The sequence below is a fragment of the Tachyglossus aculeatus genome (assembly GCF_015852505.1).
Source record: "Tachyglossus aculeatus isolate mTacAcu1 chromosome 12 unlocalized genomic scaffold, mTacAcu1.pri SUPER_6_unloc_1, whole genome shotgun sequence".
Taxonomy (NCBI): Eukaryota; Metazoa; Chordata; class Mammalia; order Monotremata; family Tachyglossidae; genus Tachyglossus; species Tachyglossus aculeatus.
The window spans coordinates 2,435,262-2,459,119 of NW_024044828.1; the positions used below are offsets into that span (position 1 = coordinate 2,435,262).

General features: G+C 55.2%; 1 protein-coding gene across 3 annotated transcripts in view; it reads left to right on the plus strand.

The window, feature by feature from the left end:
• Positions 1-23,858, plus strand: part of ATXN7L1 (ataxin 7 like 1) — a 100,504-nt gene that overhangs the window by 51,493 nt on the left and 25,153 nt on the right. For all 3 annotated transcript variants that reach the window (XM_038741454.1, XM_038741455.1, XM_038741456.1), the window contains exon 3: positions 4,420-4,524. In XM_038741454.1, coding sequence (XP_038597382.1) covers positions 4,420-4,524 — 105 coding nt within the window. The remainder of the gene's footprint in view (positions 1-4,419; positions 4,525-23,858) is intronic.

The following is a 23,858-nucleotide window of genomic DNA, read 5'->3' on the forward strand; positions in this document are numbered from 1 at the left end:
TGGTTGCCATTCCTCTCCGACTCGAGCAGTAGCCCCTGACCCCCAATTTTAAGGCAGTCAATCCCCTGGATCATTCCCGCTTCCTTGGGAAACAGTGTAGCCTGGGAGCCAGCGGGTCTGGGTCTTTCTCCCTGCTCTGCCACTTGCCTGCTGTGTGATCCTGGGCAAGTCACTCAACATCTCTGGGCCTCAGTTCGCTCATCTGCATCTGTACCTCAGTTCCCCCACATTCGGTCGTATTTATTGAGCACTTACTGTGTGCAGAGCAATTTACTTGGAGCTTGGGAAGTACAAGTTGGCAACATATAGAGACGGTCCCTACCCAACAATGGGCTCCTGATTCATTTAGTCCTGTTTATTGAGCACTTACTGTGTGCAGAGCACTTTAACTTGTACTTCCCAAGCACTTAGTACAGTGCTTTGGACACAGTAAGTGCTCAATAAATACAATTGAATGAATGAATGAATAACAATAGTTATAGTATTTTGTTTAGCTCTTACTAGGTGCCAAGCACTGTTCTAAGCCCTGGGGTAGATACAGGGTATTGATTTCTGGCACGTGTGTCACATCACATGTCATTTCTGGGAAGGAAGGAAGGAGGGAGGGACGGACAGTGGCAGTGCAGGGGAGGGAGCGGCAGGGAAGAGGGGTTTGCTGGGGACCCCTTATGTTCTCTCTCTTTCCTGTTCCTGCCTTTTGCACTCCCTGCGTTTTTCTCCAGCCCCTAGAAGGCGAGAGGCTGATTTTGCGAGGTTAGCCTTCAGACATCTTGCACCCTTCCTGCGCACCCCTTTCGTGCAGCCCATAAAAAAAGACCACTCAAGGAGGTGGACATAGGGGGTTTGGGTACTATAGGCATCGAGAAGGTTGGCAGCACTACCGCTCTGGAAACCCAGTGCCAGTGTGCCACCTCTCCATTTGGCAGAGAGGTGCCGGCTTTCTTGATTCGCTTTTTTCCTTCCTTGTCTATTTGCAGATCATTCTCAGTCTGCTAGCTAGCTAACAGTGAGTATTTCACTCTGTGGGGCGAATAGCAATTTTTGCTGTGCAAATGGTCCCCCGGGCCCAGGCCAATGCATTTTTTAAAAATGGTATTAAGCGCTTACTGGGTGCAAGGTACTGTACTAAGCGCTGGAGTAGATAGGTCAGACACAATCCATGTCCCATGTGAGGCTCACAGTTTTAAACCCCCATTTTGCAGAAGAGGGAACTGAGGCCGAGAGAAATGAAGTGACTTGCCCAGGGTCACACAGCCAAGTGGCAGAGCCAGGATTAAAACCCAGGTCCTTCTTACTCCCAAACCCGTTCTCTATCCACCGGGCCACGTTGCTTCTGTCGGTTGTGGCATCCTCCAGCGTAGGATCCGTGGGGCAGATCTTTTGGAGGTGGGGAATGGGTCAGGCCGGACGTTTCCAGCTCCCACCCCGGCCAGACAGGCTGTCATGGAGCGGTTTCAGAGTCCGAGGGAATTTTTCCGGGGGAAATCAGATTTACTCAGCAGTTTCCCCCAGAGCCCCCGAGGGTTCCAGGAGCTTTCATTTCGAGGTGTCGTGGCTACTTCCCTGGCTCGGATCTTGTCGGCAGCGGAGGTTAATCCGATGGCCTCGAAAATCGCCGCCATCCGATCGTTCCCTTTGCTCCTCGAAGACGGGGATGGCGGTGGCTCCCTGCCAGATCCCGCAGCCTCTCCACATGCGGAGAAAGCGTTCGCTTAAGCGTTGAAGCAGGGAGTCCCCTCCGGGCTCGTAGGTCTCAGCTGGGGTGCCATCAGCGTCAGGGGCTACACGGTTTTTCGCTCGCCTGCCTGCTGAGGCGATCTCCTTGGTAGTCGGGTCACGTGCCCTGTCTGCGCGGCGGATGATTTTCTCAGTTGGGAAGGGCCTTGACATCCCCGCTAGAGGAGTGTTGAGGAGACTGTCGGCATGCTGTCATGTCACCCTCTCTGTGGGATTCCCTCCTTGGCTCCGACTAGGCCAGAGCCACCTTCGCTCGTCGCGGGTGCCGTGGCGGCACGGTCGGGGCCGCACAGGCCTCCAGCGACGGGCAGGAGTCCTGAGCTCGGGGGTGAGGTCTGTCCGGCCCCAGATCTCCTCCGGCATCTGTCAAGCATGTGTCTTAGCTTGATTTGAGTCTCTACAGGCAGGTTTCCGTAAATGTCAGCGGGCCTGGTAGTCAGAAGGACCTGAATTCTAATCCCAGCTCTGCCACATGTCTGCTGTGTGACCTAGGGCGAGTCACTTCACTTCGCTGGACCTCAGTTACCTCATCTGAAAAATGGGGATTAAGGCTGTGAGCCCTCTGTGGGACAGGATCTGCGTCCAACCCGATTACCTTGTGTCTACTCCAGTGCTTAGAACGGTGCTTGGCACATAATAAGCGCTTAACAAGTACCACAGTTATTATAATAAGCAGTAATAGTAAACACCCAGTAACAGGCTTTCTCCACAGTAGATGCTCAATACTGGGCCCTGTCCACCATTGGCACCCATTACAGGATTCTGCTCACCATACCTGCCTAGTTTAATATTATAATAATAATAATTGTGGCATTTAAGTGCTTACTATGTGCAAGGCACTGTACTAAGTGCTGGGGCAGATACAAACAAATCGGGTTGGACCCAGTCCAAATGGGGATTGAGACTGTGAGCCCCACATGGGACCTATCCCATTTTACAGATGAGGTAACTGAGGCCCCGAGAAATGAAGTGACTTGCCCAAAGTCACAGAGCAGACAACTGGCAGCTTCCCCAAGTAGGTGCCCAGTATAGCGCTCTGCCTAGAGTAAGTGGTCAGCCCAGGGTCCTGAGCACTAGAGGGTTCTGGGACTTCTGTCCCCAGTAGACACCCAGTCGAGTACCGTGACCCCAGGCGGCACCCAGGAGGGTTTTTGGGAGAGGAAGCTGACCACGCTAGGCATGGGCAGCGGTCCCAGTTGGTATCCTGGCACTCACTGGGCCGAAACTCTCAAAGAGGGGAGGAAGGCTGCCGGGGCCGGGGGGCTGATTGAAAACTGGCCTGGGCAGACCAGTGTTGGGCCTACCCCAAGTACGGCTCACCTGCTGGGCCGTTGCTGGGCCAGCCCCTCTATCCACCTTCCAGGGAGACCTCGAGCAAACCCTCTGCCCACCGGATCGGAGCCCGTGGCAGCCCCTTTCTCCTCTGGGGGTGTATCTTCCCTCCTTGACACAACCCCGACCTTCCCCAAGCCCGAGGCCCACGTCTCGCCCACCGCGGGGCCACCCGATGCCTGTGCCACAGCGATCGGAGGAGGTGTGAACGGCCCAGGGGGGAGGGGGGAGGACTGAGGGGCTGACCGACTGACCGACCACCAGGCAGGGAAGCAGGTTGGCAGGCTGGCAAGGAGAGACCGAACAGTGGGACGGCAGGGAAGTTTGGCCAGTGGGAAGGCAGACAGACAGGTTGGCCACTGGGCGAACTAATAGACTTTCCAAAAGGCAGACAGACTGGCCGGTGGGTAGGCTGGACATATTGACCAATGGGTAAGCAGACAGACAGACTGGCTGGTGGGTGGTTGGGAGGAAGGACAGGCGGACATATAGTCAGACCAGCGGCCAGATAGACTGCCCAACAGGTAGGCAGACAGACCGACGGGCAGGCACACTGAGGGAAAGCAGTCAGACTGGCTGGCTGGAAGGCAGATACACTGACCAGCGGGTGGACAGACAGTTTGGCCAGCAAGTAGCCAGACCGGCTGGGAGACTGGCGGACAGATGGCGGGAAGCAGCGTGGCGTAGCGGGTAGAGCACAGTCCTGGAAGTCAGAAGGTCATGGGTTCATATCCTGGCTCCTCCACTTGTCTCCTGGGTGACGTTGGGCAAGTGATTTAACTTCTCCTTGCCTCAGTTACCTCATCTGTAAAATGGGGACCGAAACTGTGAGCCCCATGTGGGACAGGGACTGCGTCCAACCCAATTTACTTGTGTCCATCCCAGTGCCGTGGGTTTACTGGTGCCTGGGAAAAGGGACTGGAAAGAGACCCAGCCCCCAAAAAGGCTTCCCGCCCAAGCAGGAGAGACCAGACCACCAGACCCTTTAGCGAGGCAGACTAAACCTGACCCGTCCAAACTGCTGGCTGAAAGCGACGCAGCGGTTCGTCAGCACCCAGAAGGGGTGAGCTCTGGGCTCCTCCCCTCCCCGATTAGAGTGGGATAGGTGGGAAACGGCCATAGCCTTCCGGCGGTCCCACTGGCTCCTTCCTGGAGGAGGTCGGTCTGGGCCCCGGACGGCCCCTTGCAGCCGCGGGGCTCCCGGCTTCTGGTTCAACTCCCAAGGCAGGGGTGAGGGTCCAGTGGGCCGCGTGCCGGTGGGCGAGCAGAGAGCGGAGGGAAGGAGGGTGGGAGGGAGCCCTTTGGCAGAGCTGGTGTGTGAAGTAAAACCGTCTCTCTTTCCCCTTGCAGATATGCACTTGTTCGGCCACTACCCCGCGCACGACGATTTCTACTTGGTGGTGTGCAACGTGTGCGGTCAAGTGGTCAAGCCCCAGGTGTTCCAGTCGCACTGCGGTAAGTGAGTCGGGCAGCGGGCCGGCGGCCGGCCAGGGCCCAGGACCAGCCCCCCCAGCGTCTCTTGGGCCGGGCGTGGGTGCGGGCGGGACCAGGGTGTGGCAAGCCTGGTTTGGAGCCCAGATTCTCCTCCTGGGTCGGGGTGCCCTACCGCTTCTGGTACGAGGAGCGGAGCGGATGTAGGAGGGGAACAAGTCGGGCCTGAGGTGCCACGGGAGGAAACGGAGTGTGTGCGAGAGGCCCGTGGGAGACAGGTCACCCTGATGGCCAGCAGATTTGTCGACATTCCCAACCCCTTGCTGGCCGAGCCCTCGGGAGAGAGAGGGCCAAGGGGATCAGGCCCAACTGGCATGACCCTGGCTCTTGAGGAGAGAGAGAGGGGGCAGTTATGGGTGGCGTGGGGTGGGCAGAGGTGTTCTGGGGCTGGTGGATGTTTTCTGGCTCAGTCAGTGATGGTTGAGGGCTATGCAGGTGGCTTGGTAATTGCAGAGCTGGGTAGGTGCCCCTTGGGCCCCAAGTGGGTAAGGAAGCCTAGGTGAAGGGCATTAGCACGCCTCCTTGGGAGCCGAGGAAATTGTGGTTGGGGTCTCCTCAGCCCCAAGTGGGAAGACCCAGAGTGCCTCCCGTGGCGAGCAGGTGGGGGGCTGTGCCAGGGATCCCTTCCTCCTATGTCCGCCGTCCCCCGGGAAGGAGGGTGGGGGTGCTGGGCTGACCAACAAGCCTAGCAAGCACGGAGAGGGAACCGACACTAAGACCCCAGCGGGAGCGGACCTGGGCTTGGGGCCGGCACCGGAGAGACTCAGCTCAGGTGACTGACCCCCGGACGCCGAATCCAACCTCCTGGGACCGAAACAGGGCTTCGGCCCGATGGAAGCGGCTGCTGCGGCTCCCGGAGAGCCCCTAACTTGAGGGAGGATGCCTGGTGAGCTTCCAGACCTGCTGGCTTCCCCCAAGCCCCTCCCTCCGACACCGGCACCCTGACAGGACCAGAGGGCCGAAGGTGTCCGCTCTGGAGTCCTGTCTACAGCCCTTCAGGGGTGGCTGACCCCAAGGGGAGGGCGGTGGGCAGGAAGGGAAGTGTTCTTGGGAAGTGGCTGCTGGGAGGCCTCCAGTGTGGCCAGTCGCTGGGCATCACGGGATTCCTCCCCATCGCCAGCAGAGGTTGGCATCTTTTTGGTCTCATTCAATTTTGGAGGATTCAGGTCAGCTCTTGACTGCCTATTAGGGAGCGATCGCTGTTGGGCATCTGCCCGCTCCCGACCCGTGCCCAGTCGGAAACCCTGATTTCTGCCCCCACACCCGTCTGTGGGAGCTCTTGGGGAGGACCTAGGGTTTTTACTCTAGGTGTCACAGTCCCATCCGGCGCCGGGACTTCAGGAAAGTGCCCCGTCTTGGGATGGGATGGCAGGGCCTGGGGCCAGGCTCAAGGCCCACCTCAGGACTCCCGACCCAGCGAGATTCTGAGTTTTCATCCAGCCAATCCCAGGAACGGTGAGATCCCGCCCTCCCCCAGGACGGGGTCGTGGCATAGAACCTGGAGGGCCTCACGAGGCTTGACTCGTAAACGGCACGAAAGACGTCCTCTCGCGGGGGTCTGCAGCAACGAGAAGACGATCTCCCGTGGACCGTGACTCAGAGCGCCGAGCTCCCGCGCTGGGTGCCCAGCTGTTTCCGCCGTTTTGCCATGATGAATAGCTCTTGCTCCTGGCGGAGCGGAAAAGCCGTTCTGCTTTTCATTTATGAACATCGAACCGTCTCGGCCACGCCGAGCTGTGTTTTTTCCAGGGAAGTCCCTTCCGGAAATGGCTCCTCCTTGGCCCCAATTGGCACAGCCTCTGAGCCCAGAGTCCTCAGCCAGGGCAGGCACTGCCCACTGTGGCCACCGTGTGCCCACTCCTGCCGAGAAAGACCTGGTTAGGAATGGAGAAACACCTGCTTCTCGTGATCCGGCCCCGTCCCTTGGCCGCGGGCTTGGATCAGGTGGGCTGGACGTCGGGGGCCCAGGCAGCGCTGCTGTGCCCCCCTCCCGCCCCCGCCCCTCGTCCCTTGGGGTCCCCCCACTGTCCGGTGGCCATCTGTTCCAGCCTGTGTGGGCCAGGCTCCCAACTAGGCCCCTTTGGTGGGCCATCAGGGCCTTCCTCCAATCACCCCGACAATCCACCAAGGCCGGGCCGGGACTCCAGGGTCACATAGCTGAGAAACTGTCCCTGCTGAACCATTCCCCGGCCCCCCACGACCCCCAGCCCCTCCTGGAGGGATCCGGCCGGACGGAGGGCCTTTCCAGCATGGTTGTGCCCTTGGGGGATGGGATTTGGCCGTGGCAGGGCAGTATGGGAATCCGGACGGCTCGGCTCAGGCGTGTCACTCCATGTGCGAGACAGGGCGTTTGGGTCGATCAGTGTCCTGTGGGAGAATTGTGCAGGTGGGGAAACTCTGAGTCTGTTTCTCCGGCCTGCTGGTCTGCTTTGGACCAGTAGGATCATTGAAAGCAGATCTAGGGCTGAAACCAATCCGGGCCAGAAGGGTTGAGGGGGCTGGGAAGCAGCATGGCCTAATGTAAGAGTGCGGACCTGGTTCCTAATCCGGTTCCACCACTTGGCGTCTGGGTGACCTTGGGCAAGTCACTTCACTGCTCTGTGCCTCAGTGCCCTCATCTGGAAAAGGGGGATTCAGTTCTACTCCCGCCTACTTAGACCGTGAGCCACATGTGGCCAGGACTAAGTCCAGCCTGATTCTTTCATATCTATATACACCCCATGCTTCCTACAGCACACAGTAAGTGCTCAACAAATACCAGCATTATCATTATCATGGTTATTATTATTAGAGGATAGAACACAGGCTTGGGTGTCAGAAGGTTGTGGCTTCTAATACCAACTCCTCCACTTCTCTGCTGTGTGACCTGGGGAAGTCACTTCCCTTCTCTGTGCCTCAGTTCCCCCATCTGTAAAATGGGGGTTGAGACTGTGGGCCCCATGTGGGACAGGGCCCGTGTCCAACCTGATTTGCTTGTATCTACCCCAGCACTTAGTAGAGTGCTTGGTACATAGTAAGTGCTTACCAAAACCACAATTATTATTATCATTGTTAAGACTATTCCTGAGGGCCGGAGGACAGGGTGGTCCCTGAAAATACACCCCCCCGAGCAGCTCCTTCTCATCCTCCAGCCGTTTGTCATCGTCTGAGCCTCTCTCCGAGCTGCCGCTGTCTGCTTCCCGCGGCGGAGATGAATGGGGCTTCACTTGTGTGTGCTCAGCGGGGAGGGTCTCTGAGCCAGTCGGGGGGTCCCGGGAGAGGCCCCCTAGGGAAAACCTGTCGGGGAATTCCTTCGCCCCCTTGGGAATCGAGATGTGACTCATCCTGGGGGGAACGAGACATCAGAAGTCTGGTGCCATTGAGTGACAGTAATGAAGTCAGTTTCCGAGTGAGAAGCGCTGGGACTGAATTAAAAATACAGTGGAGTTAGACTCACTCCTTGTTCGGTGAACCTTGGTTACAGCCGTGAGGCGGGCGGAGAAATCCTGCCGACTTGATCCGCCCGCGGCTGGCAAGATGGAGGAAAACCACCCGGCGGCAGCCACGGTCTTCCGGTGAACCCAGTTATACCTGCTGAAAAATGTGGCCCCTCATTCAATTCATTCAATTATATTTATTGAGTGCTTACTGTGTGCAGAGCACTGTACTAAGCACTTGGGAAGTACAAGTTGGCAACATATATGTCGCGGGGACAAAGACCAGGCTGCGTGTGCCTGCTTAGTGACCTTGGGCAAGTCACTTTGCTTGTTTTCATTGTTATTTATTAAGTGCTTACTTTGTGCCAGGCACTGTACTGAGCGCTGGGGTAGATATGACTTTGTCAGGTTGGACACAGTCCCTGTCCCATATGGGACTCCCATTCGGAATCCCCGTGTTGGGAGCCGACGAAACTCGAGCCTGGAAATCTGGCCATAATAATAATATTATTATGGTACTTGTTAAGCGCTTGCTGTGTGCCAAGCACTGTTATAAGTGCTGGGAAAAATGCAAGTTAATCAGGTTGGCTATGATCCCTGTCCCACGTGAGGCTCGCAGGTAGATTCCCCCCCACCTCCACCACAACCATTTTACAGGTAAGGTAACTGAGATCCAGAGAAGTGAAGTGACTGGCCCAGGGTCACACAGCGGACCAGTGGCGGAGCCGGGATTAGAAACCTCTGATTCCCGGGCCCGGGGTCTCTCCACTAGACCGCACTGCTTCTCTGTCACCAAACTGGGGCTGTCAGTCTCTCAAAAGGCGTGTAGACTTTCTTGATTTTGTCTTCTACTCTGTCTGACTGGGAGTTGTTGGCTAGTGCACTGCCTAGGTAGTGGAATTCAACGACACCATGGAGTTCTGCGTTCCCGCTGAAGATTGCTGGGCAGATGTAGGCCTTCCGGGGCGAAGGCTGCCCGCTGGTTTTCTTCGTGTTTGGTATCAGACCGTAGCGCAAGGACCGGTGCTGCGAAGTGATTCATAATCATTTGCATGCCGCCGCCTTCTCAGGAGGAAGCCCCCAGCCAAGTCCCCAGCAGCACATGGCATTCCTGGGTGTCTGTCTCCAAGGTTTCAATGATGCTCACCGCCTACTGAGGTAGAAAGGTTTTCCGGTGGCTTGGATTAGAATCCAGGACCAACTTCCCGGGTCCTCAAACCCTCCTCACGCAAGCCTTTTATCCTTATCGTGTTCGTTGAGCATTTATCTTGGGCACTGTCATGTAGAGCAGCGTGGCTCAGTGGAAAGAGCATGGGCTTTGGAGTCAGAGGTCACGGGTTCGTGTGACCTTGGGCAAGTCACTTGAGCCTCAGTTACCTCATCTGTAAAATGGGGTTGAAGACTGTGAGCCCCCCGTGGGACAACCTGATCAACTTGTAGCCCCCCCAGCGCTTAGAACAGTGCTTTGCACATAGTAAGCGCTTAACAAATGCCATCATTATTATTATTATTATTAGAGAAGCAGCATGGCCTAGTGGATAGAGCATGTGCCCGGGAGTCCGAAGGACCTGGGTTCTAATCCCCCTCTCCGCCACTTGTCTTCCGAGTAACCTCAGGCAGCGGAGAGGGGCTCAGTTTGGGTATCTTCAACTAGTAATGAGGCTGGTATCTGTTAATCAGTCAATCAGTGGTATTTACTGAGTGCTTACTGAAAGGCCCGGGCAGAGTATCTTCTAATAATGATGGCCGTATCTGTTAATCTATCAGTGGTATTTATTGAGTGCTAACTGAAAGGCTCAGGTAGGGTATCTTCATCTAATAATGATGGCGGTATTTGTTAATCAGTCAATGGACGGTATTTATTGAGTGCTTACTGTGTGCAGAGCAGCACTGAACCAGACACTTTGGAAAGGACAGTATAACGGCCCATCTCCTCCAAGAAGCCTTCCTTGACTAAGCCCTTCTCTCCTCTTCTCCCACTCTCTCCTGCGCCGCTCTTACTTGCTCCTTCCTTCACCCTGTCTCCCATCCCCACAACACATACGTACATGTACATCTATAACTTATTTATCTACGCATTTATTTATATTAATGTCTGCCTCCCCCTCTAGACTGTGAGCTCGTTGTGGGCAGGAATGCATCTGCTGTTATATTGTACTCTCCCAAGCGCTTACTGCAGTGCTTTGCACTCAGCGCTCAGTAAATACGATAGAATGAGTGAATGGACACATTCCCTGTCTGTCTCCCCCCTTCTAGACTGTGAGCCCGCTGTTGGGTAGGGATCGTCCCTACATGTTGCGAACTTGTACTTCCCAAGCGCTTAGTATAGTGCTCTGCACACAGGAAGCGCTCAATAAATACGATTGAACGAATGAATTCCCTGCCCACAGTGAGCGTACAGTCTAGAGGAGGCTCCTACTCCCCCGCCACCCTCCAACTGCCCCCTTCTCTCTCTCTTTCTCTCTCCCCCCTCTTTTCCTCCCCACCACGTCCTCCCCAATCCCCGAGATCTGCTGCGACAGCTGTGTGCTCTACTGCTTTTAGGGCTGAAGCCACATCCTGAACCGGGGAGGGCTCTGTAGCCATCTCCTTCTGGGCCTGGCCCCGAAGGGCTCGCCCGGCATCTGGCTGGCAAGGAGGAGCGGAGAGATGGCCTGCTCTGTCCACCCTGACCAAAGACAAGGCTTCTCTCCCCCTCCCCATCCCTTCCCCCCTTCCCCGGCCCCGGTCCCGGCCCGGTCCAGGGGAGGATGGGTGGGAGTCCGCAGAACCCGACCTCCGGCTGGTTCCCGAGGGGTTTGGGGTTTTGCCGTCTGTGCTGGCCACTGGAGGGGAAGATGGGGTACACTCTGGAGGGGGAGATGGGGTACGCTCTGGCTTTACAGAGAACAGCTGGCACACGCTTCCCGCCAGCACGTGGGGCCCGTGTCGGAGGCGGGATCCGGGGCGGGCTGGGCTGCTTGTGCTCATTCTTCCCCGCCCCCGTTGAAGATGGCAACTAGTGGGGGGCTCGGGTGCTTGGCGCCCGTAAGCTCGTTATGGGCAGGGAACGGGTCTGCTGATTCTCCCAAGCACATAGTACAGTGCTCTGCACACAGTAAGCGCTCAACAAATACCATTGATTGATTGGCTGCTGCCAGAGCGTTACCCTCGGGTCCGGTTAGCGTGGCCTTGGCGGGAGGCGGGGGGCAGGACTCCTCCCATCCTGAGGGCCACGGGATGCCTGGCTGGCTGTGTTCCTTGACCCCCGCAGACTCGACACAGGGAAGACGGGACCACTAAGGACTTGATCATCGCCCTCTTTTGTTTTCATGGTATTTATTAAGAGTTACTTGGGGTAGTCAGTCGGTCAGTCATATTTATTGAGTGCCTACTGTGTGCCGAGCACTTGGGAGAGTACAATATAATGGACACATTCCTTCCCCTCAGTGAACTTACAGTCCAGAGGGGGAGACACGTTGATATCATAATAATAATTGTTGTAGTATTTGTTGAGCGCTTACTATGTGCCAAGCGTTGTTCTAAGTGCTGGGGTAGATACAAGGCAATCAGGTTGTCCCACCTGGGGCTCACAGTCTTAATCCCCATTTGACAGGTTGGTAACAGGTCCAGAGAAGTGAAGTGACTTGCCCAATATCATACAGCAGACAAGTGGCGGAGGTGGGATTAGAACCCACAACCTCTGACTCCCAAGCCCAGGCTCTTGCCATGAGGCCAAGATGCTTTAATCAGGTTGGGCAAAGTCCATGCCCCACATGGGGCTTACAGCCTTGATCCCCATTTTACAGAGGAGGTAACTGAGGTACAGAGAATCAATTAGTCAGTGGTATTTGAGCACTTACTATGCACAGAGCACTGTACTAAGCGCTTGGGAGAGTGCAGTACAACAGAATCAGCAGACACGTTCCCCGCCTATAGGGAAGTAGCATGGCTTAGTGGATAGAGTACAGGCTTGGGAGTCAGAAGGCCCTGGTTCTAATCCCGGGTCTGCCACTTGTCTGCTGTGTGACCTAGGACAGGTCACTTAACTTCTCTGGGCCTCAGTTACCTCGTCTGTCAAATGGGGATTAAGACTGTGAGCCCCATGTAGAGCAGGGGCTGTGTCCAACCAGTTTAGGACAGGTCACTTAACTTCTCTGGGCCTCAGTTACCTCGTCTGTCAAATGGGGATTAAGACTGTGAGCCCCATGTAGAACAGGGGCCGTGTCCAGCCAATTTAGCTTGTAATAATAATGGCGTTTGTTAAGCACTTACTATGTGCAAAGCACTGTTTTAAGCGCTGGGAGGGATACAGGGTCATCAAATTGTCCCACGTGGGACTCACAATCTTCACCCCCATTTTACAGATGAGGTAACTGAGGCCCAGAGAAGTTAAGTGACTTGCCCAAAGTCACCCAGCTGAAAATTGGTGGAGCCGGGATTTGAACCCATGACCTCAGAGTCCCAAGACCGAGCCACGCCCTTCCCCAGCGCTTAGAACAGTGCCTGTCACATAGTAAGCACTTAACAAATGCCGCAATAATCATTTTAAAAAGCTTATAGTCTAGAGGAGGAGACATAAATGAATCAGAGTCAGAAAATAAAATGAATAAAATAAATGAGAAGTGAAGCGACTTGCCCAGGGTCACATGCAGACAAGGGGGAGAGGTGGGATTAGAATCCAGATCCTTCTGACTTCCAGGCTTCTGCTTTGTCTGCTAGGCCACGCTGCTTCTCTATGGGCAGGGGACATGTCTGCTAATTCTGTTGTTTTCTCCCAAGCGCTTAGTACAGGGCTCTGCACATAGTTAGCACCGCTCTTTGCAGGGGCCCCCTCCTCAGCCTGATGCGGGAAGTTCGGAGACCCTGTGGGAGGGCCCAGGGGCCGGCCCGGGTGAGTCACCGTCGGCATCCAGGGGGGTCTTCCTGGGTCCCCAACCTTGATGGCTGCTTGCTTATCAGTCAGTCTCTCAGTGGGGAGTATTTACTGAGCGCTTGCTCTGTGCAGAGCACTGTCCCGAGCACTTTGGAGAGTACATTGAGAATACGTCGACCCAAACCCTGCCTTCCGGGAGCTCACGGTCCAGCAGGGGAGACAGATGCTAAAATAAATTACAGACAGGAGAAGCAACGGGTAGCCATGGATCCAGACCTGGATAGATACCTCTATATACAGATAGGTAGGTAAGTGCCCTTTTACAATATAATTAGGCCAGGCACCGTCCTCGTCCCACAGTCGAAGTAGGAGGGAGACCAGATATTGAACCCCCATTTGACAGATGAGGGAACTGAGGCCCAGAGAAGTGAAGTGACTTGCCCAGGGTCACACAGCAGGTAGGTGGCAGAAGCGGGATTAGAGCCAGGGTCTCCTGACTCGCAGACTCTTTCCATTAGGCCACACTGCCTCGTACCAGACCACGCCGCTGGAACGTACGGCCACGTGGGGCTCCCCGTCTTAACCCCCGTTTTATAGATGAGGTCACTGGGGCACAGAGAAGTTAAGTGACATGGCCAGGGTCACACAGCGGACGAGCGGTGGAGCCGGGATCCGAACCCAGGTCCTTCTGACTCCTAAGCCTGTGCTCTAGCCACTAGGCCTTGCTGCTTCTCTCTTCTGGCACCCGCCAGCGTATGATACGGGGCGGGGGCAGATCCGTTGGAGATGGGGAGTGGGTCGGGGTGGAAGTCTCCGGCCCCCATCCCGGCCGGACAGGCCATCGTGGAGTAAGAACTCAGGTCCTCTTTGCTCCTTCCTATCCACCAGGCCGCGCGGGTTCTCGTTGCGGTCTCCCGCTTCTCCCTGGGGCCTCCTCCCTTCCCGTCCTCCGCCCGTCACCCACAGCTGGCACTGAAACTCCTCCCAGGGTGCATCATTTGAGCAGAATGCCGTTGGATTTTTCTGCTCTCTGCGTGCTGCAGGCCTGGCCCCGCGGAAGCCCCAGAAACAGGAAGTCTCGTGTTGGGTTTTTGTTTCTTTAGTGGCATCGTTAAGCGTTTATTATGTACCAGGCACTGTCGTAAGCGCTGGGGTAGATACCAGCTAATCACGTTGGACAAACTCTATGCCTCACCTGGGGCTCTCAGTCTTAATCCCCATTTTACAAATGAGGAAATCGAGGCCCAGGGAAATGAAGTGACTTGCTCAGAGTCACGCAGCAGGCAAGTGTTTTTATTTTTATGTTTTTATGGTATCTGTTTAGAGAAGCAGCGTGGCTCGGTGGAAAGAGCACGGGCTTGGGAGTCGGAGGTCGTGGGTTCGAATCCCAGCTCTGCCACTTGTCAGCTGTCTGACCTTGGGTAAGTTGCTTAACTTCTCTGTGCCTCAGTTCCCTCAACTGTAAAATGGGGATGAAGACTGTGAGTCCCACGTGGGACAAACTGCTCTCCTTGTACCCCCCCCCCAGCGCTTAGAACAGTGCTTTGCACATAGTAAGTGCTTAACAAATACCATCATCATTATTATTGTTAAGCACCTACTAGGTGCCAGGCACTGTTCTAAGCGCTGGGGTGGATACAGGGTAATCAGGTAATCCCCCATGGGGCTCACAGTCTTCATCCCCATTTTACAGATGAGGGAACTGAGGCCCAGAGAAGTGAAGCGACTTGCCTAAGGTCACGCAACAGACAATTGGTGAAGTTGGAATTAGAACCCATGACCTTCTGACCCACTGGCCTGTGGTCTTGCTACTCCACCATGAGGCGTCTCTTCCCCACTTCCCCCAGTACCCTCAGGATTATTTGGGCTGGGGGCCAAGGCCATGATACTAGGGCCAGGGAAGCCGGGAGTGGGGCCTAGGTCTCAAAGCGGAGGGAAAGAGCACGGGCTCGGGCGTTAGAGGTCTTGGGTTCTAATCTGCCACTTGTCCGCTGTGTGACTACTTCACTTCTTTGCTTCAGTTCCCTCATCTGTAAAATGGGGGTGAAGACTGTGAGCCCCACGTGGGACAACCTGATCACCTTGTATCCTCCCCAGCACTTAGAACAGCGCTTTGCACAAAGTAAGCGCCTGACGAATACCATCATTATTATTACTATTATTATTTGGGCACCTGTGTTGCAGAAGCTCCCAGCCTGGTCCCACAGGGCGGCATTTGGGTGAGATGCGCGGCCCCCTTTCCTGAGGGCCTTTCTTGTCTAACTGAAGAAGTTTCTCGGACTGGCCCTTTCCCTGCCTTACCCCGCCGTGGATCTCCCGAGGACAGGGCCCGGAGGGCGTGAGACACCGTGTCAGGGCCGGGATGGGGGTTTGCGGCCCTCCCGTTGGCCGCAGGCTGCCCAGTGTGAACTGACCGTTGCTTACGGTCTTTGGGGGGCCGACGGGAGACCACCTGGGTTGGGCCGAGGCGGCGTCCAGCGGGTTGCCGTGGAGGAGGGCTCAGGCTGGTCACCTGCCGATCCTCTCCCCCCTCCCTCCTCAGACCGGAGAGGGCACGCGAGGTCCCCGGGCGGCCGTGGCGGCCAGCTCAGCGGCGACCCAGCGCCGGGGATGGGTCTGGCCCGTGTGAGTCATCAGAGGCACGACCCAGATCTGCAGGGGATGAAGGGATTGCTTTCCCACACAGAACAGGGGGCGGGCGGCACGGGAGCCGCCCGAGTTTGAGTCCGCGATTCCAGCCCCCCGGAGAGGAAACCGTGGACCGTCGGGGGCAGGGACAGGGCTGGGCAGCCGTGGTGGCGATAGCAGCTGGTCAGACGCGTCCCTTACCACGGTGCAGTGCGTCTGGTGTGGGCGGGGGGGAAAGCATCGGGTAAGCAGCAAACCGGCCACGGAGCACGATGGGAACGTCGAGTGCCTTTGCGGTCCCCCGCTGAAGCAACGAGGGGGTCGTAACGAGGCAGACTGGCCCAGAAATGGCTCGGCTGAGTGGCTAGGTCAGACGTTGGGGGTCTCCTCCCTCCTCCCCCTCCTTTGTTTTCCCTTCTCCCCCCGTTTCTTCTCCTGCTCTTCCCCCTCCTCCTGCTTCTTCCCGTTCCGTGTCCCATGAATGATGCGAAGCCAGGTTTGGCCTGGATGTCGGTGACCTTTACCCCCCCAGCTCGCACTGGTCAGGTCTCCCTGAGAGGTCGATCCCCCCCTGTCAGGCGGATCCGAGCCGGGCACCCGGCCCATTTCCATCGGCGTCCCTCTTGGGGTCCAGGGCACCTTGGGCAGGCGGAAGGCCGGCTGGGGCCGTCCGTGGCCATTGGCGGCTCCAGGGCTTGTGAGAAATATCTGAGGGAAGATGTCCGAGGCCGGGGAAAGGTGATTGACAGGTTGGACCAGTTATCTGTGCCGGGGCTTGTAGCCAGGGGATGGGGTGGGGGGCAGAGGGGGCACCCAGTGGGGAGAGAGAAGGGGAGAAAGCCAACATCTTAGCTTCCCACCATTCCTGCATGGGATTCGGAATATAAATGTGACGGGAAACAACTGGGACAAGTCCTGTTAGAACAGAGCTGTGATGTGACCCTTCACACAAGCGTCGTGTTGCTGGTGGTTAGGTTTTTTTGGTGTTATTTCGTTTTGTTTTATTTACCGGTGGAGCTTATTGCCGATCTTCTAACCCTGAGGGGCGAGGAGACTTCTCACCGTCCAACAGCTGGAGCCACTGGGGCCCAGCGAGGTTACGTGACTCGACCAAGGTCACCCAGGAGGCTAGAGCAGAGCCGAGACTGGTATTCAGGACTCCTGACTCCTGGGAACAGAAGTTGACTTTTATAGGTTCCCCTCAATCTAGTGCTCTGTCCACAGAAGACACCCCAGACAGACCTGCTCTCCCGTGTTGCCTAGTGAATAGAGCAAAGGCCTGGGAATCAGTTGGTCCTGGGTTCTAATCCTGACACTAGCACTTGTCTGCTGGGTGACCTTGGTCAGGGCACTTTACATCTCTGGGCCTCAGTTACCTCAGTTGTAAAATAGGGATTAACACTGTGAGCCCTATGTGGGACGGGGGCTGTGTCCAACCTGATGAACTCATATCTATCTACCCTGTGCTTAGTACAGAGCCTGGCACATAGTAAGCAAGAACCATAAAAAGCAGGGGTGGGGGGCTGTGCCCAACCTGATTAGCTCGTAACTACCCCAGTGCTTAACACATAGTAAGTGCCTAATGAGTACCGTAATCATTAGTATTATTATTACTATTATTGATGGAAGTAAGCTTGTTGTGGGCAGGGAACATGTCTACCACATAGTCAATAGAGCACAAGCCTGGAAGTCAGAACGTCATGGGTTCTAATGCCGGCTCTGCCGTTTGTCTGCCGTGTGGCCTTGGTGAAGTCGCTTCACTTCTCTGTGTCTCAATTACGTCGTCTGTAAAATGGGAATTAAGGCTGTGAGCCCCATGCAGGACAGGGACTGCATCCAAACCGACTTGCTTGTATTCACCGCAATCAATCAATCAATCAATCAATCGTATTTATTGAGCGCTTACTGTGTGCAGAGCACCGTACTAAGCACTTGGGAAGTACAAGTTGGCAACATATAGAGACGGTTCCTACCCAACAGTGGGCTCACAGTCTAGAAGGGGGAGACAGAGAACAAAACAAAACATATTAACAAAATAAAATAAATAGAATAAATATGTACAAGTAAAATAAATAAATAAATATGCAATAAAAATACCCCAGCGCTTAGTACAGTGCCTGGCATACATTCATTCATTCAGTTGTACTTACTGAATGCTTACTGTGTGCAGGGTACTGTACGAAGCGCTTGGAAAGTACAATTCGGCAACATAGTAAGCACTTAACAAATACCACAATTATTATTATTGTTGTCATTATTATTGCCAACTCCGGTATATTGTACTTTCCCATGTGCTGTGCACACAGTAAGTGCTCAGTAAATACGACTGATTGATTGATTGATCGAGCAGATTCGGGAGGAAGGAGTCCGCTACCAGCAGCCCCCCGCCCCTACCAGAAGGCCACGGACTTCACTCTCCCGACTGGGGACTCCCAAGGCAGCGTGAGAAGCAGCGTGGCTCAATGGAAAAGAGCACGAGCTTTGAAGTCAGCAGTCATGGGTTCAAATCCCGGCTCTGCCAATTGTCAGCTGTGTGACTTTGGGCAAGTCACTTAACTTCTCTGTGCCTCAGTTACCTCATCTGTAAAATGGGGATGAAGACTGAGAGCCCCACGTGGGACAACCTGATTACCTTGTAACCTCCCCAGCGCTTAGAACAGTGCTTTGCGCATAGTAAGCGCTTAATAAATGCCATTATTATAAGGCCTGACCGAGGAATCCTCTCTCCCCGATCCTCCAGTTAGAAGTTGCACCCCCCACTGCAGCTGGAGGAAGGGGGATCCAGCCCGCATCCCAGATGCTTCTGTGTTCTTCTTGCCCCCGCTCTTCCTCCCGCTCCTGTCCACAGGCCCAGCTCCCCTGCTCCCTGTGGCCTTGGGCCGAGCTGTGGAGCCGGGTGGGAAGGAGGCAGGCGGGAGGGTGCTCCTACCTGCTCCCCGGGGCTGATCTGGGGGAAACCTCCACTCCTACAGGAGAAGCCGCGGCTTTAAAGCCCTCAATCCCCTTGCCCCCTCCTACCTCACCTCGCTGCTCTCCTACTACAGCCCAGCCTGCACGCTTGGCTCTTGTAATGCCAACCTTCTCACTGTACTTCCATTTCATCCATCTTGCCCACATCCTGCCTTGGCATGGAACACCCTCCGTCTTCATATCTAACAGGCAATGACTCTCCCCCGCCTTCAAAGCCTTATTGAAGGCCCATCTCCTCCAAGATGCCTTCCCTGACTAAGCCTGCCTTTCCTCTTCTCCCGCTCCCTTCTGCGTCACTCTGATTTGCTCCCTTTATTTGTCCCCTCCTCCCAGCCCCGCAGCACTTATGTACATATCTGTCGTTCACATTAATGTCTGTCTCCGCCTCTAGACTGTAAGCTCATTGTAGAAAGGGAATGTGTTCAGAAAAGGCAGGTTGGCTACTTCTGGCCCAGCTTACCATCTAGCTGCCCTCTGGGAGGTGAGGCCAACGGCGGCTCCTTCTCGGTGCCAAGGCTGCTGGAGGGCGCCCAATGCTCAAGAGCCATGTTTGATTCCAAGAACAACCGTTTCTGGCTCACGAGCCGTAGGTTCCCCACCCCTCGCTGTGGGATCGGGAAGTGACCGAGGGGCAAGGCCGGGATTAGGATCCAGATCCTCTGACTTCTGGGCCTGTGGTCTTTTTCCTAGGCCGTGCCTCTTGACGCTGGATCCCCAAAGCAGGGTGGGAGAAGTTTCAGCGGGGCCTGAGGAGATCATCGAGGCCAGCTCCAGGGCCCAGCTAAGGTGGGAGTGGGGCAGGAGTCCAGGGAAGAAGCTGGCACCTTCTAGACTGTGAACCCACTGTTGGGTAGGGACCGTCTCTATATGTTGCCAACTTGTACTTCCCAAGCGCTTAGTATAGTGCTCTGCACACAGTAAGGGCTCAATAAATACGATTGAATGAATGAATGAATGAATGGCTCCCCTCTCCTGCCTCCTTGCCACGGCGACGAGTCCAGAGCCATGACTTCCACGGTCCCCTGGATGCCCCATTGGGCTATGGCGCCAAGAGCCCAAGCTTTCCCTTGGAACTTTCCTGATTAATTTCCCTATTAGTTGTAACGGAAGAGAAAACCCGCCGCCGCCCAGCCCCCTCTGCCACCTCCGTCCCCGCCGTCTCTCATTAAGAAAGGAAGGAAAGTCAACCTCGGGGTTGGGGGAGAAGCAGCGTGGCCTAGCCGTAAGAGCACGGCCCCGGGAGTCAGAAGGACCTGGCCTCTAATCTTCCAGCTCTTAGAACAGTGCTTTGCACATAGTAAGCGCTTAATAAATGCCATCATTATTATTCTAATCCCAGCTCTGTCCACTTGTCTGCCTAGTGACCTCGGGCAAATCACTTCACTTCTCTGGGCCTCAGTTACCTCATCTGTCAAATGGGATGAAGACTGTGAGCCCCATGTGAGACAGGGACTGTGTCAGGCCTAATTAACTTGTATCTACCCCAGCGCGTAAAACAGTGCCTGGCACTTAGAAAGCGCTTAAGAAAATACCGTTTTTAAAAAAAGACACGGTCATCTCCAAGGTGTTGGGGGAAATGGAGACCCCCGTACTCGGCTCCCGGTGAGAAGCCCCTCCCCTGCCACAGTCGCTCCGGGTCGGGGAGCTTTTGTTTCTCGAACTTCCTGTTCTATTTGGAAAACCCGTAGCCAAGGCACGGGTCTTGGCAGCCTGATCGGCAGGCATCTGACCTGAATATTCGGCCTGTCATTAGCGACGCCAGGCCCAAAGTGGAAAGAGGTTAAGCAGCTTGGCTGGGGCCGGGCCGGGGGGTGGGGGGCGGGGGGCTCTGGCCACAGCTTGAGGCGAGGGCAGGGGCCGGTGCTTGCCCCTCTTATATTGAACAGTCCTATACACTCAGCACGCAGTACAGACGATTGACTGACTGACTGACCGATGCCCTCTGATCTGTGCCCGCGGGGGCTCTCAGATCTTCACAGTGGCACCCGGGTCTCCCCACAACCGCCCCCCGGCCCGGGGTCAGGGGAGTCGCAAAAGCAGAAGGAAACGGCTTCCAGTCTCCAGCTTGCTCCGCGGGGCAGGTGGAGGCTTGAATGTCTCCCTTTGGCCTAGTGGGTAGAGCACGGGCCTAAAAGTCAGAAGGTCATGGGTTCTAATACCGGCTCCACTGCTTGTCTGCTGTGTGACCTTGGGCAAGTCGTTTCACTTCTCTGCGCCGCAGTTACCTTGTCTGTAAAAAACGGGGATTAAGAGCGTGAGCCCATGTGGGGCAGGGACTGTGTCCAACCTGATTAACTTGTATCTACCCAGTGCTTAGGACAGTGCTTGGCATATAGTAAGTGTTTAAGTACCATAATTATTATTATTATTATTGTTGGCTCACATAGCATGCTCCAGCATACAGCCTGGAAAACTGAACTCCGGCTGTGTGTGTTACACACGTGTGCACACACACACACACACACGCGCATACATCACCACCACCCCTAATGCCCCCGCCACCCCTCAAATGATTTTTCCCTCAGCGAACTTGGCTAGCCGTGGGGAGCTGGGGGTGGGGCCATGTGGACTATGATCTGGGCAACCTGGTATTTCCTTCCACAGGTAAATAGCTGCCAGAAGGGTGTTGAAGAGGCCGGGTCTTTGGTGGTTTAAAACGCGGGGGAAAATGGCAGTGGAAAATCCGGGTCGTGGCGACTGCCACAGTACAGTGCTTCCCAGGAAGGTACGCTCATCCGGATCCGGCGTCCCCGGAACAATGAATCTCCAGCCAAAACGCTCGATGGAGATTAACTGTTTCCCTTCCCCGGGCTCCCTTGAGGACCCGGGTTTGAATAGGGAATGCCGGTGACCCTTTCTGAAGCGCTTAGCTCAGGGGCCGGAGAGGAGAGGCCGACCCGGACAGAAGCAGGTATTTCCGGGAAACTGGCCCCATTCCAGTCAGCCGTCGTCCCCGGTGACGGCCGGGAGAGCCGGGCCGCTTGGGGCTGAGCTGACGAAGAGAAGACCGCTGCTTCTACTGGACCAAAAGCACAGCCTCCCGCCCGAACCCCTGCCAATTGTGCTGGAGGGCCGAACCCCTGCTGAGCAGCTCCATGGGCATCTCTCTGAGGGAGCGGGACAGATGGACCAGTCGAATGCAGGTCTGCCTTGGGAAGAGGCGACACCGACTCTCCTCCAGGACGGTCGTGGGTTCCCCTTTGCTCCAGGGACAGCATGGCTGGGAGCTCTCAGAGAAAGTGCTCCTCCATAGTATTAGCAGTAGCATTTATTGAGCACACAGCGCATTGTATTAAGCACTTAGGAAATACGAACCAAGCAGGTGACACAATCCCTGCCAGATCCTTGTGGCCATGCAGGACCCTAGCAACTGAGCCTCCGGATGGAAGATTTGGGGATCTGGAATCTCGCCCTTCTCCTGGACAGGAATCGGGTGCTCTGAACTGCAGGGGACAGAGGAAGAGGAAAAGGCTATCAACACCCTGGAGATGCACACCCAAAGGCACGCAGAAGACTGGACAATTCCCCCGTAGCTCCGCAGCCCGGCGCCGGACTCGTGGTCAGTCGGAAGACTTCTGGAGTCACAGATTTCCAGAGAATAGGCGCCCCAAAGCCGCAGCGCAGCCGAAGCTGAAATTCAAGAGGGATGAAGGAAATGTTTGAAGGGGGCAGAAGAGTAACACCAGTGCTTCGTATGGTGCTTGGCACACAGTAAGCATTTAACAAGTACCATATAAAAAAATATCATAACCAACCCCTTGAGCGTTTCCATCAACATCCCTTCTGGGCCATGCTAAAATGACGAAGTGGAATCGTGACAGGAGACACCGAATGTTGTTGCTGAGCTCACCTCCGGGCAGCTTCTCTGGGTGGCACATGCAAGGAGAATAGGCGTCCCACAGCTGCAGCGCGGTGAGCGGAAACCGGGAAGCGGAAATCCAAGAGGGATGAAGGAAACGTTTGGGGGGGCAGCAGTGTAAGCGCCTCCGACGGTTTGGCATCCTGGCTGCCAACTGGGAGACCCCGGTAGCAGGTGGACCAGCCTGGCACACTGCAACCCAGAAGGGAGCGCCTTTTTTGGAACAGAAGCTTCAAGAGGATCGTGAGCCCGGGACAGAGGCAGTCGCTGCCATTTGCGGGAACAGGAAATAGCCCAGCACCGAGAATCAACCCGTCAAATCAATCGTATTTATTGAGTACTTACCGTATAAGCAGCACTTTGCTAAACACTTGAGACAGTAAAATATAGCAGAGTTGGGAGACGTTCATTCATTCAGCCATATTTATTGAGCACTTACTGTGTGCAATGCACTGTACTAAGCTCTTGGGAGAATACAGTATAACAACAGACACATTCCCACCCACAATGAGCTCACAGTCTAGAGGGGGAGACAGACATTAATTTAAATAAATAGATAAATACATAAATTACATATGCAGATATATGCATATGTGTGATGGGAGGGAGGATGAATGAAGGAGCAAGTAAGAGTGGCGCAGAAGGGTTCGGGAGGAGAGTAGGGGAGGGCTGTCAGGGAAGGCTTCTTGAAGGAGATGGGCCTTCAGTGAGGCTTTGAAGTTGCGGAGAGCAATTACCGGTCTGATATGAGGAGGACGTATTCCCTGCCCACAAGGAACTTGCAGTCTAAAGGGGGAGACAGACATTAAAATAAATTGTGGATATTTACGTAAGTACTGTGGGGCTGAGGGTGGGTTGAGTGTCAAGTGCGTAAAGGGGACAGATCCAAATGTAAGGCGATGCAGAAGGGAGAGGGGGAGGGAAAAAGAGGGCTCAGCCTGGGGAGGCCTCGTGGATGAGATGGCTTCGAACGCGGGGAGAGTGGTGGTCCGTTGGATATGAAGTGTGAGGGAGTTGCAGGCCAGAGGCAGGATGGGGCCGAGGGGATCGGTAGTGCGGTAGATGAGATGGAGTACAGTGAATAAGTAGGAGATCAGTGAGATGATAGGAAGTGGCGAGCTGATGACAGCTTAAAAACCAATGGTAAAGTGTTTCTGTTTGACGCAGAGGTGGATGGACAGTCACCGGAGGTTTTTGACTGGGGAAATACGGACTGAATGGTTTGGTTTTTTTTTGGAAAAATTATCAGGGCAGCAGAAGAAAGTATGGACTGGAGTGAGGAGAGGCAGGTGGCAAGGAGACCAGAAAGCAGGCTGATGCCGTAATCAAGGTGGGATTGAACAAGTGGTTGGAGGATCCGCATGATAGGAGTTTGGTTGGCCAGAAAAGGGTGGATTTTAGTGATGTTGTGAAAGTTGAACTGAAAGGATCTGGAGAAAGATTGAATACGTGTGTTGAATAAGAGAGATGAGTCGAGGTTACAGGCTTATGGGGCAGGGATGATGGTGGTGCTGTCTACAGTGACAGGAAAGTCAGGGGGCACACAGGGTTTGGGTGGGAAGATGCGGAG